This window comes from Heterocephalus glaber, unplaced genomic scaffold (assembly GCF_053883595.1).
Source record: "Heterocephalus glaber isolate CG9 unplaced genomic scaffold, H.glaber_assembly_v1.0 deba00001564, whole genome shotgun sequence".
Lineage (NCBI taxonomy): Eukaryota > Metazoa > Chordata > Mammalia > Rodentia > Bathyergidae > Heterocephalus > Heterocephalus glaber.
The window spans coordinates 15,110,957-15,130,846 of NW_028258351.1; the positions used below are offsets into that span (position 1 = coordinate 15,110,957).

The following is a 19,890-nucleotide window of genomic DNA, read 5'->3' on the forward strand; positions in this document are numbered from 1 at the left end:
TTATACCTTTTAGTCCTATTTACACTTTCAGTTTCTCACACTAGAGAAACTGTTTGGTATTTACACGTGTGACCTATTTATTTCACTTAAGAGTATCACCTTTATATTATTATTTTTGATCAAAGAACTTTTATTAGAGATAATTTTTCTTCAATTTATTTCATATTTGCTGGTCATCACTTTATACTTGTCAAATATTTATTTAAATGGTCTACTCAGATATCATGTATATTTTTGATCCAGCTTTTGCAACTTATCTTTACTTAGAAAATATTTCATCAGACATTCAAATTTATTTCAGAAGTTTTAGAAAGATTTTTAAATCTGCTTTTAGAATTGTATCCTTTTCTTATTCCCAATGTTCTGTGTTTATCTTTATCTTTAAAAAAAAATTAGAGGCGGCCCACGCTGCTGAGGTCCACGCTTGCAGAGAGCACTGGGTCCGGCAGTTCCTATCCTTGCGTGCACGCCTGCAGCTTGGGCCTTCAGTCTGACCCAGTCTGGCCATGGCTTCAGCTTTGGAGGAGTTGCAGAACGATCTAGAAGAGGTAAAGGTGTTGTTGGAAGAGGCCGTTAGGAAGACAGTACACGATATCCTAACAGCTGAAAAATCCAAGACTGAAACAAAGAATAAGATGCAACAAAAGTCACAAAAGAAACCAGAATTTCTTGACAATGAAAAACTAGCTGCTGTGGTTGTTCTCACCACAACAGGATATACTGTGAAAATCAGTAATTATGGATGGGATCAGTCAGATAAGTTTGTGAAAATCTACATTACCTCAGCTGGAATTAATCAAGTTCCCTCTGAGAATGTGCAGGTGCATTTCACAGAGAGGTCATTTGATCTTCTGGTAAAGAATCTAAATGGGAAGAGTTACTCTATGATTGTGAACAATCTCTTGAAATCCATCTCAGTGGGAGGCAGTTCAAAAAAATCATGACTGATACAGTTCTTATGTAGAAAGAAAACAAAAAACACGTGATGGGAGTACTTGACTCAGGTTGAAAAAGAATGCAAAGAAAAAGAAAAGCCATCCTATGATACTGAAACAAATCCTAGGGAGGGATTAGTGAATGTTCTAAAGAAAATTTATGAAGATGGAGATGATGATATGAAGCAAACCATTAATAAAGTGGAATCAAGAGAGAAGCAGCCAAAGGAGACACAGAATTTTGAGACTTTTAAGTCATTTTGAGAACTATTATATGGAAATACTGATATTTCCAATAAGGGAATGTTGGTGAGCTCCACATATAAATTTAACAGGTAACTACAAAGCCTTCAAAGTAAAGGTGATGAATTCTCCGTTTCTTATTAGAGGATTTATTTAAATAAGATATGCATATTAAACATTTCCTCCAAAGATGGTTTCATTATACCCTGGTCATTTTGTTCCAGAAAGGGTTATATGGCATTCTCCTTGAAATATAAAAAGCAAGTCTTGTCTAAAGAAAACAATACATTATGTGTATTTTTGTTCAGCTAGGAGGTAGAAAACAAAAGTATTTGCTTGCCTCTAAGTTACAGATGTCAGCTGTCACTAATGTAAGAATGAGAGTAAAACTGAATTTTCGTATAAAATTCAAATTTGTGCCTGTGCTTCAAATTTGATGTAGAGTGAATGATCCCCTATTACCAGCTTGGGCAGTGGATATACCAGAGATTACCATGCACTAATAAGCCAATCACAAATGTTTCTCTCCAAATTTAAATATACTTGTTTATGAATATAGAATAAAGACTAGATAAGCATCTTGTTTCCCCTCTTTCCTTTCCCCTACCCCTCCCACTTCCCCCTACCCATTGCACCTTTTCTTCCTATGTCATATTATCTATTATACCTTTTAGTCCTCATTTACACTTTCAGTTTCTCACACTAGAGAAACTATTCGGTATTTACACATGTGTCCTGTTTATTTCACTTTAGAGTATCATCTCAATGTGCATCCATTTAGCTATAAATGTCTCTAATTTCTCATTTTTGATGGCTGAGTAGTACTCTATTTTATTAAAAAAACCACATTTTCTTTATCCAGTCTCCAGTTGATGGGCATTTGGGCTGTTTCCAAGTTTTAGCTATTACAAACTATGAACATGGGTGCACATATATCAATGTGGTATGATTCTTTTAATTCTTTGGGGAAGATACCCAGCAGAGAAATAGCTGGGTCAAATGGGACTTCTACTCCTAGTTCTTTGAGGTATCTCCATGCTGATTTCCACAGTGGTTGCACCAGTCTACACTCCCACCAGCAGTGGAGCAGGGTTTCTCTTTCCCCACAGCCCCACCAGCATTTGTTGTTGGTTGATTTCATGATAGCAGCCATTCTTTCCGGGGTGAGGTGGAAGCTCAGCTTTGTTTTGACTTGCATCTCTCAAATGACCAGTGATGTTGAACATTTTTTCATGTATTTATTTGATATTTCTCCTTCTTTGTCTGAGAAATGTCTGTTCATTTCAGATGCCCATTTTTGGATTGGGTCTTTAAATTTGGGTGGTCTGATTTTTTTAAGTTCTTTATAGATTCGAGACAGTACACCTTTGTCTGAGGGACCACTGTGGGTTGTGGTTGCAACCACATTGTGGGTTGTCTCTTCACACTGCTGGTGGTTTCTCTTGCTGTGCAGAAGCTTTTTAGTAAAAAGAGATCCCACTTGTTGATTGTTTATGCTAGTTCATGGGCAACTGAGGTTTTGTTCATAAAGTAATTTCCTACACCAATGTCTTCAAGAGTTCTACCTAACCTCTGTTCCAGCTGGTTCAGTGTTTCTGTTTTTATATTTAGATCTTTAATCCATTCCATTTTAGATTACTGCATGGTGAGAGATATAGATCTAGTTTTAGTCTTTGGCAAGTTGAAACCCAATTTCTCCAGCATCATTTATTAAAGAGGCTATCTTTTCTCCAGTGAGGGTATTTGTCTCCTTTATCAAAGGTGAGGTGGCTGGGTGTGTCTGGAGTTGTTTCTGCATCTTCTAATCTGTTCCATTGGTCCTGAGGGCTGTTTCTTTACCAGTACCATGCTGTTTTTATCACAGTAGCTTTGTAGTATAGTTTCAAGTTGAGGGTTGTAATACCCCCTGCCATGTCTCTGTTACCTAGAATTGCTTTTGCTATTCTGGGTCTCTTCTTGTTCCCAATGAATTTTTGGATTGTTTTCTCAAGATCTATGAAGTATGCTGCTGGGATTTCAACTGGGATTGCATTGAATCTATGTAGCAATTTTGTAAGTATGGCCATTTTCACTATGTTGATCCTTCCTACCCAGGAGCAAGGGATGTCTTTCCATTTTCTGACATCATCTTCAATATCTTCTTTCAAAGTGCTATAATTTTCAGAGAAGAGGTCTTTGATTTCTTTTGTTAGGTTGATTCCTAGGTATTTCAGTTTTTTGGATGCTATTGTGAAAGGAATTGTTTGCCCTATTTCTCTCTCAGTGACTCTGTTGTTCATGTAGAGGAAAGCTATTGATTTTTGTGTGTTGACCTTGTATCCAGCTACTCTACTGAATTTGGTTATTAAGTCTAGAAGACTTTTGGTGGAGTTCTTTCTTCTATGTAGAGTATCATGTCATCTGCAAATAATGACAATTTGACTTCTTCATTTCCTATCTTTATTCCTTTTATTTCTTTCTCTTGTCTAAGTGCCGTGGCTAATGTTTCCAGAACTATATTGAACAAGAGTGGTGATAGTGGACATCCTTGTCTTGTTCCTGATTTGAGTGTGAAGGATTTCAGTTTTTGACCATTTAGTATGATATTGGCTGTTGGTTTTTCATAGATGGCTTCTATCAGATTGAGGTAGAGACCATCTATTTCAATTTTTTGTAGGGTTTTTTAATCATAAATGTGTGTTGGATTTTGTCAAATACTTTTTCTACATCTATTGAGATGATCATATGGGTTTTGTCCTTGGCTCTATTGATATAGTGTATTACATTGATTGATTTGCATATGTTGAACCATCCCTGCATCCCTGGGTTGAATCCCACTTGGTCAGAGTGTATGATCTTCTTGATGATATTCTGCATTCTATTTGCCAGTAACTTATTGAGGATTTTTGCATCTCTGTTCATTAGTGAGATTGGCCTATAGTTCTCTTTTTCGGTTGGATCTTTCTCTGCTTTGGGGATCAAGGTGATGTTTGCTTCCAGGAATGAATTCGGGAGTATTGCTTCCCTTTCAATTTCATTGAAGAGTTTAAACAGTAGTGGCAGTAGTTCCTCTCTAAATGTCTTGTAGAATTCAACAGTGAAGCCATCAGGACTCAGGCTTTTCTTGTTTGGTAAGGTTTTAATTATGTTTTCCATTTCATTGATTGATATTGGGTTGTTCAGAATTTTTAGGTCTTCTTCATTCAACTTTGGTAATTCATACGTGTCTAGGAATCTGTCCATTTCTTCTGTGTTTTCCATCTTGTTGGCATATAGGTTCTGGAAGTAGGTATTGATGATCCTCTGGATTTCTGCTGGGTCTGTTGTAATTTCACCCTTTTCATTCCTAATAGCATGGATTTGGGCCTTTTCTTTCCTTTTCCTGATAAGGTTGGCTAAGGGTTTGCCAATTTTGTTTATTCTTTCGAAGAACCAACTCTTGGCTTCATTGATTTTTTGTATTGTTTTCTTAGTCTCCATTGCATTGATTCCTGCCCTGATCTTTATAATTTCCTCCCTTTTATGAGCTTTGGGTTTGTTCTGCTCTTCTCTTTCTAGAAGCTTGAGGTTCAGCATCAGGTTGTTTAATTGGGCACACTCTGTTTTCCTAATATGCGTATTCACTGCTATGAATTTCCCTCGTAAGACTGCTTTCATTGTGTCGCATAGATTCCGATATGTTGTATTGTCATTGTCATTTATTTGAAGAAACTGTCTGATTTCTTTAATTTCCTCTGTGATCCATTGGTTATTCAGAAGTGTGTTGTTCAATTTCCACGTGTCTATGAAATTTTTACTGTTTCTTTTGCTGTTGATCTCCAATTTCATCGCACTATGGTCTGATAATATACAGGGGATAACCTCAGTTCCTTAGCACTTACCTAAATATGTTCTATGAGTGAGTATGTGGTCTATTTTGGAGAATGACCCATGTGCAGCTGTAACAAATGTGTATTCTGATTTTGTGGGGTGGAACACTCTGTAAACATCTGTTAGGTTCATATCTTCAATATTTTGATTGAGTTCTATTATTTCATTGCTTATTTTTTGTCTAGTTGATCTGTCTATTTGTGACAATGGGGTTTTGAGGTCCCCTACTACTATTGTATTTGTGCTTATATGGTTTTTCATGTCCATTAGTATTTGTTTTATATAGTTGGGTGCACTAGTGTTTGGTGCATAGATATTTATGATTGTCATCTCTTCCCCTTGGATTGTTCCCTTTACAAGGATATAGTGTCCTTCTTTGTCTCTCTTAATCACTGTGGGTTTAAAATCCACTTGGTCTGCAAAGAGTATAGCTACTCCTGCTTTTTTTTCACGTTACCATCGCATAGAGTATTGTTTTCCACCCTTTAACTTTCAGTCTGTGAGTTTCTTTTTGAATTAAGTGTGTTTCTTGTATGCAGCATATTGTTGGATCTTGCTTCTTGACACATTCTGCCAGTCTATTTCTTTTGATTGGTGTGTTGAGATCATTAACATTGATAGTTATAACTGACATGTATTGAGTTATCATTGTCATGGCTTTTTATTTTTGTTGGATCCTCCCCCTTTGCTTTTAATTTCTTGTTGTGCCCAGTGGATTCATTCTGCTGGGCTTCCTGGGGTTGTGATCCTCGTTGTTTTTTCCTAGGATTTTCTCTAAAATTTGTTTGAGTGCTTGTTTGGTATTCATGAAGTTCCTAAGGTGCTCTTTGTCATGAAAGTATTTTATTTCACCATCAATTTTGAAAAATAGTTTTGCAGGGTACATCAATCTGGGTTGGAGGTTGTTTTTCCTTAGGGCTTGAAACATCACTCCAAGCTCTTCTTGCCTTGAGGGTTTGCACTGAGAAGTCTGTTGTGATTCTGATGGGCTTTTCTTTGTATGTGACTTGTTTCTTTTCTCTAACTACCTGTAGAATTTTGTTCTTCTGTTGTGTTTCTGGAATCTTAACAATTATATGCCTATGTGTAGACTTTTTTTGATCAAGGCTTGTTGGAGTCCTATATGCCTCGCTTATCTGTATGTCAAATTCTTTTCCCCTGTTTGGGAGGTTTTCTGCCATCATTTCTATAAACAGTTTTTTTTATGTCATCTGCACTCTCTCCTCTTTCTTCATTGACTCCAATCAGTCTTATGTTATTTTTCTTTGCATCATCTAGCAGCTGCTGGATTGATTTCTCATGGTCCCTTACAGTTTTAAAGAATTTTTTATTTTCCTGGTCACTAATTGCAATCTTATCTTCTATATCTGAAATTCTGTCTTCACATTGGCTCATTCTGCTGCATACACTTTCAGTGGAGTTTTTAATCTCCTAGAAATCTGTTTGCATCTGTTTTATGGATTCCATTTGTTTCCTATGTTGGGATTCCATCATGTTCCTCAACTCCTCTATTATTTAATATGTATCCTGTCTAGACTTATTAATCATGTCTTGCACGATGGGCATGATCTTTGCTGTTATGTGAGAAATTATTTCTGATTTCATTTTTTCCAGATCCTCTTTCGTTGCTAGTTCAGGGAGTTCAGGTGGTTGAGTATCAGAGTATTCCATCTTGTTTCCCTTTGGGGTTGCTGTAGGTGATCTGGAAGTCTGGTTCTGTGGCTTTTTTACCTGTCTTCTCATTTTCATGCGTGGGGCTGGTGTGTGTGTGGGGGGGGGGTGTAGGGTGGGTCTGTGTTCCTGCCGCCCCCGCAGCTCACCTCCTCTGGGCTCAGAGCCGTGACACGCCTACCCAGAAGCTTCCTCTATGCTGGGAGCCACAGCACACCTACCCAGAAGCCTCCTGCTGCCTGCGAGCCATGGTGCGCTGGTCTGGAGGTCTCCTCTGGGTTCAGAGCCATGGCACACCTACCCGGAAGCTTACAGGCATCTTCATATAGTAGCAGTTAGTAAGTTCTACCTTAGATCAGGTGCTAATAACCATAAAGCAAAAATAATTAATTTGAAAACCTATTTACTCCTAAGTTCAATAAAGTTGGATTTTTATATAAAAAATTAGATTCACCAGTTTTGTCTGTTTAATTGATCTTCTGAAAAAAGACCCTCATATTATTTTTATTAGTTTCATTTCATACCTATTTATATACTTTTAGCTTTTTTAATCATTTAATTATATGTATTTGACTCTTACTACTTTTTCTATCCTTTTATTTTCATTTTCACTTTTATTGATAAAAACCACACATCTATTTTTCTTCTTTGTTGAGCAGTATATGTTGAGTTTTCAATTTATTTCTGTATAGAGTATTGTTGTTTTATCAGTTTCTTCAACATAAAAGATATTTGGAGAACCTTAATATTCAAGAATAACATTGTGTCATTAATTTTTAATTTTACTGTATTATGTTGAGATAATGTGGTCTTCAAAAACCTTTAGTTTTGCAGTGTAAGTTCTTTGTAAGAAGTTTATTATCCATCCTAGGGTATGTAGAATAGAGAAAGGTGATGATGTCATTAACTAGAGATCAGTTATACAAGTAGTCAACTTGACTCCCATGTGAACAAGACAAATGTGGTTCCTAGCCTCCTGGATGGTCTTCTCCAGAGGCCATACTATGGAAAGCAGCCCTGCTGGGATCTCAGCTCATGACTCCTTATTTGCATTAGAGTTCTGATTAACTGGCTAGGGAAAAACGAATGACAGTTTATTGGCTCCCAGAAATCCAGAGACTCAGTGGGAGAACCCAACACTGATTACCTTTCTGGTTTCTTGAGGAAATATAAGTAATTTACTTTTTCTCTAAAAATCAATCATTTCATTAAAATTATCAAACTTAACTGGGAAGCTACATTGATATTTTTAAAAGTCTTTCTCTCTTCTGAATCAATGCTCGTATCATATCTTCATGACTTCCAGTGGCAATGCCAAGTTCTCCCCATTCTTGGGACTCACTGATCATTGTTCCATCCTCACTCTGGCCCCCAAGTTGAAGGAAAATCTGGTTTGCTGGGAAGAAAATTCACTTTTTTTTCTAACTTTGTGAAGAGACTTTTTTATCCTAGCAAATTCTGTCCTTATTCTGGGGCTCAGGCCTTTGGAAATAAAAACCAGGAAAATTTCTGGACTAGTTTTGCTTTCCTGCCATGAGCTGACTACTGACCTGAATGTGAGGAAGTGAAGGGAGAAAGTGCAGAAACAAAATCTTGAAAGATTAATGCCTCAAAGATGATTCTACTCATAATTTTTGAGATATTCACAAGTTGAGACAGTTCAAGGGCCATGTTTAATTCCTTAATCCTTGAATTAGTTGATTTGTACCATGAATTTCATGGTTTCCAATGTTTTTGTACTCCTCCACTAAAACGTTCCCCCCAACTGTGTTCTTGGATCAAGAAGAACTTGTATTGCTGGACCTTCTGTAAGTATCTTTTCTTAATTGTCAGGTATATAGGTAAACAAAAATTTCCTCCTCTAGCACTGTTTACTTTCAGAGCTCATTTTTCTCTGCCTCCAACGGCAAGATTTTATCTAGATAATATACACCAACCTACCATATCTAACTGTGGAGGACCTGGCTGAGGAGTGAATGGTTAAACTGTGAAAGGACCTGCAGGGCAAAAGCACACAAGCTCTGCAGTGATTGTTAAAGCTTAAGAAAAGATCGATGAAGCAGAAGTACATAGGTCTGACATAATGTGCTGAGCATAGCACAGTTGGAAGACAAGAGGTTTAGATTAGTGAAGCATGCTGTGTCTGGCCATTGTCCTTCCCTTTTCCCTGATAAAATGCTTAGCTTTGATACAGTTTCTTTCCAAAGCTGTTTTTTCTCTTACACTGAGCCAGAGAGTTCTTGGTTCACAGCTGCTTCCTTGAGACTTCTTCATGTGGGATATTCTCATTGAGACAGTCCCTCTGGGTCTCTTGGTGTTTGGACGAAGTCTCATCTCCTAGTAATCTTTTCATCCTCTGTGCATTCACAGTCACATGCAGTGGAGTGTAACCAGAACCAGAAGTTCTCTCTGCTAAAAACAAAGGTCTGAAGTTGTACTGTATATCTTTAAGTCCCAGGTGTGTTGTTTAATAGATGTGAGATCTTGGGGAAGTTATTTAATTAGAATAAATACCAAATTCTTTATCTAAAAATAAATTAATATCTATTCCTTAAGTCTGTTAAGAAAAATAAATCAGTTTATGCATGTTAAACTCTTACCCAATTATTTGGACAATGGCAAGAGTATGCACTTACAAATGTCATGATTATCATTATCACCACCAGTATCACAACAACTATCTCATTATTACTGAGTAATAAGAATGGTGACTGGTTTTTTTTTTTTTGGTTGGTATACATTTGCATCCCTAAGCTAGAGACATAAAAAAGTGTTTTCTTAGACTACTTTCTACCTACTTTCAGACCATGCTTATCTGATCCCTTTCATGATATTATTATGGAACATTCTTATAGAATTCTGAAACATCATTGAATTTGATCCATAACTCCCTATGCTTTTTCTATATGTAAATATATATTTGAGAAAAGACAAAGTACTGAAGTGAACACTTACGACTAATGAGTTTTGAATTTAATTTAAAATATATTTCCAAGAGCTCTGTTATGTGTATATGTGTGCATATATATTCATACATTAATATAAATTATTCTTAATTTTTAAAAAGGTTTTTAAAAAGCAACATGGAAAGAGGAAACCAAACTGTCATCTCAGAGTTCCTCCTCCTTGGTTTTCCCATTGAACCAGATCAGCAAGAACTACTTTATGCTCTTTTCCTGACCATGTATCTTATCACTGTCCTGGGAAACCTCTTTATAATCATCCTCATTGGCCTGGATTCCCACCTTCACACTCCTATGTATTTATTTCTCAGCAATTTGTCTTTCTCTGATCTCTGCTTTTCCTCTGTGACCATTCCTAAATTGTTACAGAACATGCAGAGCCAAGTCCCATCTATCCCCTATGCAGGCTGCCTGACTCAAATGTACTTCTTCCTGCTGTTTGCTGATCTAGAGAGCTTTCTGCTTGTGGTCATGGCCTATGACCGCTATGTGGCCATCTGCTTTCCCCTGCACTACAGGAGCATCATGAGCCCCAAGCTCTGTTTCTTCCTAATGGGTCTGTCCTGGGTTCTGACCACAGTCATCTCTTCGTTGCACACACTGCTTATGGCTCGACTGTCTTTCTGTGCTGATAATGTGATACCCCACTTTTTCTGTGACATATCCGCTTTGCTAAAGTTGGCCTGCTATGACATTCAGATAAATGAAATGGTGATATTTATCTTGGGAGGACTTGTCATTATTGTTCCATTCCTGTTGATCTTTTCATCCTATGCACGAATTGTATCTGTCATTCTCAAGGGCTCTTCTGGCAGAGGCATCCACAAGGCCTTCTCCACCTGTGGGTCCCACCTCTCCGTGGTGTCACTCTTCTATGGGACAATCATTGGCCTCTACTTGTGTCCTTCAACTAACAATTCTACTGTGAAGGATACTGTCATGGCTGTGATGTACATGGTGGTGACGCCTATGCTGAACCCCTTTATTTACAGCTTGAGGAATCAGGACGTAAAGGGAGCTATGGGAAGGATCTTTTCAAAATGAACAGTTCACTGTTCTTTGGGACAATGACTTTAAAGATAAAAGTGTTTTCTAACAGTAGGCATAACATTAAAAATCAGTAGTATTCTGAATAGCGAAGTAGCACTCAAGTGCAGTACCACTAGTATAGTTATCATAGCACTTCCAGGGGAGTTTTCTCAAGTTTTTCTAGGAAAAAGTTCATTGTGGCTGCTGAATTTGCTACTCAAATTCAGGTATGATGGAATCCAAGGCTTGATATATCATGTATTCTTAATTATTATTGAAGCTTGAATAAATACCACTCTGATATCAGTATTTATAGTACTCAAAGAATATGTAGTAGTTTCTAATTCCCTAAGAAACAAATCCAAATTCCTCAACCATCTCAATACTTTGCTTCTGGCAAACATATCCAATCAATGAGGACCATCTTCCAATTTACTATGTACATGCTTTTGTAATTTGTTACTCCCTAGGATTATTTCCCCTCTTGCCAATCTCTTCAGTTCTTAATTTTCTTTTCATGTGTTGATTGTTCACCTATTTGATGATCACATTCTAAATTTGTGTTTCTTTTTGAATTAACTGAACCTATCTTTCATCAGTTAATGATGAACTACTTCTTTTGACAATATTTATACTTTGCAGGTGAATTTCGCTTTTAAATTAAAATTGTATAATCTAGAATGTACTGCAGAGTTCTGTTATACATTGTTTAGTCTACGGGCAATGAAATGGTAACCCACAGTATAGTCGAAGGTAATTTAAGTAGTGACAGAAAGACTAGAATCTAATTGCAATTCTTAGGTAAGCATTCCTCCCACCCCAGGAATATTATGCTGAAATCATTTGATGTTTTCTTTGTTTATTTTATTACCAAGTATACTATAAGTATCTTGAAGACAGGTATTCTTTAATCTCTATTATGCCTACTTCAGTGCTTTGTATATTTAATCCAGGTATATAATAAATATTTATTTATTTTATTTGAATGTATTTTCAAGTTTACTGAAATAAGTTTATGCCTTTAAAAGTTCCACTTTTTAAAAGAAACCTTCCTAGTAATGCCAATGTTGACTTTATTTTCATTTCAAATTTTTTTATCAACTACTAGAGTAGTACTCACTTGAAAATATCCAAACACAAAGGAAATAAAGCAGAATATGAGAACCCAACATATTTTTTGACTCCTTCCACCATTAAGGCAGTTAAAAGTTGGGAAATATCTCAGATACTTCCCATACACAGATTAATATATAAATCATAATTAATAGAGCTTATTTATGCTCTCGTCTCATTGTTTTCACTTAAAATGTACTGTGAATTCACCAATTAATATAAGGCCATATAACACTTGTAGAGGCTAAATAGAGTATTGTTGAATTGATGCACTTACTATAATTCACTTAAATAATTTGCTCTTGATGGAAGTTTGAGTTATTTTCAATTTTTTATTATTTTGAAGAATGCCTCAGTTTTATATATTGGTCCATATATTTTTGTGGACTTGTCCTGCTTTTTAAATTAAAATTGTATAGTTTGGAATGGGTACTCATTCTCAAGATGAGAGTATTCAATAAAAGGATATGAAAATTTTAAAATTGAAGAAAAATTGTCAAATTGCCTGCAAAGAAGTTCTTCTTCTGTAAACTCCTTCTGAAAGTAAGACTGGTTTCTCCTTTATTGTCTCAAACACTGGACATTTTGCTTAAAAAGCAACATGGAAAGAGGAAACCAAACTGTCATCTCAGAGTTCCTCCTCCTTGGTTTTCCCATTAAACCAGATCCGCAAGAACTATTTTATGCTCTGGTTTCTCCTTTATTGTCTCAAACACTGGATATTTTGCTTTCAAAATATTTATCATCCTCATATCTAAAATATGAGATTTTACTATTTTTAAGTTTCTATATGTATCAGTGACAACCATCACTTTATATTTATTAACCACTTTTTCTTTGTGTGTTATTCTGTCTTGATTCAGTTTTTCTTATTATGGATACTGTTACTTCATGTATTTTAGAGATGACATTTCCCTCAGTTTGTTATTCATGATCTGACTTTTGCAATGGTATCTTTTTCCTTCTCTAAAGATTTTAAATTTTGAGGTACACAAAGGAATTGGTTTACATTTTCTGATGTAATTTTTCTTTAGACATGCTTTTCAGTCCATAATTATATTGTCCCATTTTTCTCTATTATATATACAGTTTTAGTTTCTACATCTCTATCTTGGATCCACTTGAATTTGGTTTATCAACAGCCTCTTTCTCTTCTCACTTTCCCCAGCAAAGCAGCTGTTCCAGTACTCACTTATTTAAAAATACTACCCTTAGGGCCAGGGATTTAGTTCAGTGGTTTCACTGCCTGCCTCACAGGAGCAAGGACTCAAGTTCAATCCCCAATACTAAAAAAATAAATAAATAAAAATAAATTTAAAAAATATATATACTACCCTTAGAATGTACTAAGTGGTCCTATACACTTGAGTTTATTTCTGGATTCTGTTATTTAAATTCATTCTATTTTGTACTAGTTCTATATAAAACATACCTTTATAGCCACACATTTCTAATATTGGTATGGCAACCCCTCCTCAATACTTTCTTTCAAAACTTTCCTAATAATCTTTTTTCTTTCAGAGATGCTTTTGGTTCATTTTGTTAAATTCTAATAAAAATTGCTAAGAAATTACTTTGCAATATAGTATATACTGGAATTGCATGAAATTATAGATTTATTAAAGAAAGTTGACCATTTCTACAGTTGTCTAACAAGATATGAAGAATATCTCCATTTATTCAAAATTTCTTTGTTGAATTCTATTATTTCTTAGGTACTTTACATTTTTGAAAGGAACATTGTATTTTTGACAGATAATTTTTTGTATATAGAAAAGTTATTGATTGTATAACAATTTTGCAACAATCCACATTATTAAATTGTCTTATGGTTTCTAAGCAGGATTTTCTGTTAAATATCTTGAGTGTTGGAGATACACAGTGAAAGTTAAAATAAATATTGATAATTGTGCATATTCCTTTTTAGTACCTGTTTATTTCTCTTTTCTAACTACATGGAACATCACATCAGGAATAAAATAAAATAAGTGTTTAGATGTGAATGTGGGTGCCTGTTCTTTGTCCTCCAATTCCAGGGTGAATGGTAGAATCCTTCAGGTAGTTTTGGGTACTGAGAGGCATAATGAGTTCACATCACATGTTGGGTGGTACTCTGGGTGGAGGAAGCTTTTTAGAAGATCTGGTCACTACATGATACAGTCACATCATGTCAGCATTGGTCCCAGAAGCTGTCATAAAAAAAGGGATCCTGAGGCAACAGTTAACAGCACAGCCCAGAGCCAGATGGAAGACATAGCTGAGTCTAAGAGAATCAGCAGGACAGTGAGACCTGAGAAGGCCATCAGCTCCCTCCTAAAATGAACGATCATAGATTGCATATGCTAAAAGAAGAGATATCAAATTCCCAACCGTGGGCATCGGCTGACACCGCTCTTCTGAAGTCAGATATATATGCCTCAGAATCGAGCAGAAGTACCACAAAAGTCAACACAAAGACAAAAAGAAGGAATCAATAATTATGAAAAAAAATCAATGGAGTTGAAAACCAAGAAACAATAGAGTTAACAGCAACTAAGCCAAAATATTGTTTTAGAAAGATTATTATAACTTATACAACTTTGGCATGCAAAATGAGAGAAAACAGAGAAAAAGCATAAATAAAGAATTCTGGGAATAAAAAAGGAGTCAAATGAATAGCAAAAGGGGACCTTAGAAAATTAAACGTGGGAAAAAGACGGTGGATAAAGGGAAGCTGTATTTGCTTAGTGCATACTATATTCATGTGCTGAAATAACACACTGAACCCCATTAACATGTACAGCTGGGGTCTTTTCCGGGCTCGCGCCGCGCCCAGCCCCCGTTGGCCTTTCGGGTGTGCGCGCGCCGCTGCAGCGTTTTTCTGGCCTCTGTGGCGCGTCCTTCCTCACCCCGGCGCTAGCGGACACGCGGCTTCTTTCCGTGAGCTTCGGCGGGGGGGGGGGGGGGGGGGGGCGAGGCGCCAGCCGGCTTCGAAGACGCGGTGGGCAGCACCTTCGATTGAAATCACAGAAGACAAACACATTCTTCTTAAAAGGAAAAGAAGACATCTAAAAACGCTATGGCAAAGAGAATAAGACCTAAGCCCACTTCAGACAAACCTGGAAGTCCATATCGCTCTGTCACACACTTCGACTCATTAGCTGTCATAGACATCCCTGAAGCAGACACTCTGGGTAAATTATTTGACCATGCTGTATCCAAGTTTGGAAAAAAGGACAGCCTTGGGACCAGGGAAATCCTAAGTGAAGAAAATGAAATGCATCCAAATGGAAAGGTTTTTAAGAAGTTAATTCTTGGGAATTATAAGTGGATGAACTATCTCGAAGTAAACCGAAGAGTGAATAATTTTGGTAGTGGACTGACCACATTGGGACTGAAACCAAAGAACACTATTGCTATTTTCTGTGAGACCAGGGCTGAATGGATCATTGCAGCACAGACCTGCTTTAAGTACAACTTTCCTCTTGTGACTTTGTATGCCACACTTGGCAAAGAAGCAGTAGTTCATGGACTAAATGAGTCTGAAGCTTTCTATCTGATTACTAGTGTTGAACTTCTGGAAAGCAAACTTAAGACTGCACTGTTAGAGATCAGTTGTGTTAAACACATCATTTATGTGGATAATAAGACTATCAATAAAGCAGAGTACCCTGAGGGATTTGAGATTCACAGCATGCAATCAGTGTAGAAGAGTTGGGATCCAAGCCAGAATACTCCAGCATTCTTCCAAGTAGACCAACTCTTTCAGACATGGCCATTGTCATGTACACCAGTGGTTCTACTGGCCGCCCTAAGGGAGTCATGATGCATCATAGCAATTTGATAGCTGGAATGACAGGGCAATGTGAGAGGATACCTGCTCTAGGACCAAAGGACACATATATTGGCTACTTACCTTTGGCTCATGTGTTAGAATTGACAGCCAAGATATCTTGCTTTACCTATGGCTGTAGGATTGGATATTCTCCTCCACTTACACTGTCTGACCAGTCCAGCAAAATTTAAAAGGGAAGCAAAGAAGGCTGTACTGTACTGAAACCGACATTAATGGCTGCTGTTCCGGAAATCATGGATAGAATTTATAAGAATGTTATGAGCAAAGTTTAAGAAATGAATTATATTCAGAAAACTCTGTTTAAGATAAGGTATGATTACAAATTGGAACAGATCAAAAAAGGGTATGATGCAGCTCTTTGCAATCTGTTACTGTTTAAAAAAGTCAAGGCTCTGCTGGGAGGGAATGTCTGTATGCTGCTGTCTGGAGGGGTACCACTGTCTCCTCAGACACACCGGTTCATGAATGTCTGCTTCTGCTGTCCCATTGGCCAGGGCTATGGACTGACAGAATCATGTGGTGCTGGGATCATTACTGAAGTTACTGACTATACTACTGGCAGAGTTGGAGCTCCTCTTATTTGCTGTGAAATTAAACTAAAAGACTGGCAAGAAGGCGGTTATACAGTTCACAATAAGCCAAACCCCAGAGGTGAAATTGTAATTGGCGGGCAGAATATCTCCATGGGATATTTTTAAAATGAAGAGAAAACAGCAGAGGATTATTCTGTGGATGAAAATGGACAGAGGTGGTTTTGCACTGGCAATATTGGAGAATTCCATCCTGATGGATGTTTACAGATTATAGATTGTAAGAAAGATCTGGTGAAGTTACAGGCAGGAGAATATGTGTCTCTTGGGAAAGTAGAAGCGGCACTGAAGAACTGTCCACTTATTGACAACATCTGTGCTTTTGCCAAAAGTGACCAGCCCTATGTGATAAGTTTTGTGGTTCCTAATCAGAAAAGGTTGACACTTTTGGCACAACAGAAGGGGGTAGAAGGAACGTTGGTTGATATCTGCAATAACCGGGCCATGGAGGCTGAAATACTAAAGGAAATTCGAGAAGCTGCAAGTGCCATGAAATTGGAGCAGTTTGAAATTCCAATCAAGGTTCATTTAAGCCCAGAGCCATGGACCCCTGAAACTGGTTTGGTAACTGATCCTTTCAAACTGAAGAGGAAGGAACTGAAGAATCATTACCTCAGAGACATTGAACGAATGTATGGGGGCAAATAAAATGTTGCTCTCTTATTTGCAGTTGCAGGGGAGGTGGCCTGGTAGTTTTTTCTGTTCTGGAGTTTAAGTTTTTCTTGATCTCTCTGTTAGAATGTAAAGTGTATCATTCTAAAGACATGGTCAATAGTTGTTGAGTCTACTTTAACTTAGTTTTGCTTTGTTCTAGTGAAGCTGACCTAGGAATCAAGCTAACGAAAGAAATCAAAGACCTCTTCTCTGAAAACTATGGCACTCTGAAAAGAGAGATTGAAGATGATATCAGAAAATGGGCAGACATCCCCTGCTCCTGGGTAGGAAGGATTAATATAGTGAAAATGGCCATACTTCCAAAACTACTATATAGATTTAATGCAATTCCAATTGAGATCCCAGCAGCATACTTCATAGACCTCGAGAAAACAATCCAAAAATTCATTTGGAACAAGAAGAGACCCAGAATAACAAAAGCAATTCTAGGTAACAGAGACATGGCAGGGGGTATGACAATCCCCAACCTGCAACTATACTACAAAGCTACTGTGATAAAAACAGCATGGTACTGGCAAAGAAACAGACCTGAGGACCAGTGGAACAGATTAGAAGATGCAGAAACAACACCAGACACACTCAGCCATCTCATCTTCGATAAAGGAGCCAAACACCGTCACTGGAGGAAAGATAGCCTCCTTAATAAATGGTGTTGGAAAAATTGGGCTTCAACTTACCAAAGATTAAAACTAGACCTGTATCTCTCACCATGCACTAAACTAAAATCAAAATGGATTAAAGATCTAAATATTAAAGTAGAAACTCTGAACCAGTTGGAAAAGAGGTTAGGTAGAACCCTTGAAGACATTGGTGTAGGAAAAGATTTTATGAACAAAACCTCAGTTGCCTGTGAACTAGCACAAGCAATCAATAAGTGGGATCTCTTCTTATTAAAAGGCTTCTGCACAGCAAGAGAAACCACCAGCAGTGTGAAGAGACAACCCACAATGTGGGGAAAAAATCTTCACCTGTTCTTCCTCAGACAAAGGTCTACTATCTCAAATCTATAAAGAACTTAAAAAGATCAGACCTCCCAAATTTAAAGACCCAATCCAAAAATGGGCATCTGAAATGAACAGACATTTCTCAGACAAAGAAGCAGAAATAGCAAATAAATACATGAAAAAATGTTCAACATCACTGGTCATTGGAGAGATGCAAATGAAAACAACACTGAGATTCCACTTCACTCCAGAAAGAATGGCTGCTATCATGAAATCAACCAATAACAAATTCTGGCAGGGCTGTGGGGAAAGAGGAACCCTGCTCCACTGCTGGTGGGAGTGTAGACTGGTGCAGCCACTGTGGAAATCAGTATGGAGATACCTCAAAGAACTAGGACTGGAAGTCCCATTTGACCCCACTATTCCACTGCTGGGGATCTTCCCCAAAGAATTAAAAGAATCATACCACAGTGATATATGTGTGCCCATGTTCATAGCAGCGCAGTTTGTAATAGCTAAAACTTGGAAACAGCCCAAATGCCCATCAACTGGAAACTGGATAAAGAAAATGTGGTATTTTTATAAAATGGAGTACTACTCAGCCATAAAAAATGAGAAATTAGAGACATTTATAGCTAAGTGGATGCACATTGAGATATCATTAAGGTGATACTCTTAAGTGAAAAGACACACATGTATAAATCCCGAATAGTTTCTCTGATGTGAGAAACTGAAAGTGTAAATAAGGACTAAAATGTATAATAGGTAATGTGAAATAAGAAGTAAAGGGGCAAAGGGGAAGGAAGTGGGAGGACTAGGGGAAAGGATAGAAGGGAATGGGATTAATATGAGAAAATGGAAAAATAGGAACAAAATCTTTGTAAATAGGGAGGACTGGAGGGGTTGAAGGGAGGGCTGGGCAAGGATGAAAAATAAGAGAGACTATGTAAAGGTGCAAATTTCTAATGATGAATGTCATTCTATTGTATACCTAAAATGTACCAATGATTAGAATGAATAATCGATAATGCAAAATAGGAAGAAAAGGTCCAAAGGGTAGGGGTAGTGGGAGGGGCAGGGGAAAGGAAAGAAGGGAAAGGAAAAATGCTGAGAAATGGAAAAAATGGAAATAAAGTCTTTGTAAATAGGGAAGGGTGGAGGGGGTGAAGGGAAGGCTAGGAATGTGAAAAAAATAAGAACCAAGATGCATTATGTAAAGGTACAATTCCCAATGAGAAATGTAATTATGTTGTATACCTACAATGTACCAATAAAAGAATTTAATAAAGTGCAAAAAAAAAACCATGTACAGCTAACACATCTTAATAAAAAATTTTAAAAATTAAACAGGGAAAAGAAACAGCAGCAACTAAAAAATAATATTAAATAAAAACTAGAAGAAAAATGTGGAAATAACTATGTTCTAGAAACTTATATATTACTAAAAGTTGTTCAATAAATGAATAGGATTGAAGAGACCATAAATCATTGAAAATGGGCTTCTTAGACTTATGACTTTGGGGCAGCTACTCAGTTTCTCCCAGTTTGTTTTCTCCCCTGTACAATGGGAATAATGGTGTCTTCCTCAAGGAATCTTCTGTTTGATTGAAATATATGCATGGAGTACCTAGGACAGGGCTTGCCACAAATGGTTCCCAGCTTAATGCTATCTTTTATCATTTGAATTGCGAGGATATCCATTATATCCTTATGAATGAAAAACTGAAAAAATATTTTTAAAAATATTTATTAAAATTTATCAACATTAAATAAACCGTGGAAGATTTACACTCTCAAATTTGATAGTACAAAGGTAAGAATGTAGGGCACAGATGGCATGGGCTCCTGTAAGCCAATAGTTGAGGAGCAGAGGGAACCTGTAGTTGGGGAGTGTTCCTGGATTTGCTTCGGTAAATTTCGGGAAGCAAGAATGGAGCAAGTGAATGTGGGGAAGTTGGTAAGATGGGCATGTTGGAAGAACATGTGCCTAGGAGATGTATTGAAAGTTTTTTTTATATATAAAGTTGAAATCTGCTGCTAAAG

General features: G+C 37.0%; 1 protein-coding gene and 2 pseudogenes across 1 annotated transcript; all 3 read left to right on the plus strand.

Moving 5' to 3' along the window:
- The first annotated feature begins 506 nt into the window (after window positions 1-506).
- On the plus strand, window positions 507-944 carry LOC101714782 (calcyclin-binding protein pseudogene; annotated as a pseudogene).
- Window positions 945-9,775: 8,831 nt separating this feature from the next.
- On the plus strand, window positions 9,776-10,705 carry LOC101715142 (olfactory receptor-like protein DTMT). Its single transcript, XM_004857572.2, has one exon. The coding sequence runs from the start codon at window positions 9,782-9,784 to the stop codon at window positions 10,703-10,705; it is 924 nt and encodes a 307-aa protein (XP_004857629.1). The 5' UTR covers window positions 9,776-9,781.
- A 4,053-nt stretch (window positions 10,706-14,758) lies between these two features.
- On the plus strand, window positions 14,759-16,975 carry LOC101716887 (long-chain-fatty-acid--CoA ligase 4 pseudogene; annotated as a pseudogene).
- Window positions 16,976-19,890: the final 2,915 nt, after the last annotated feature.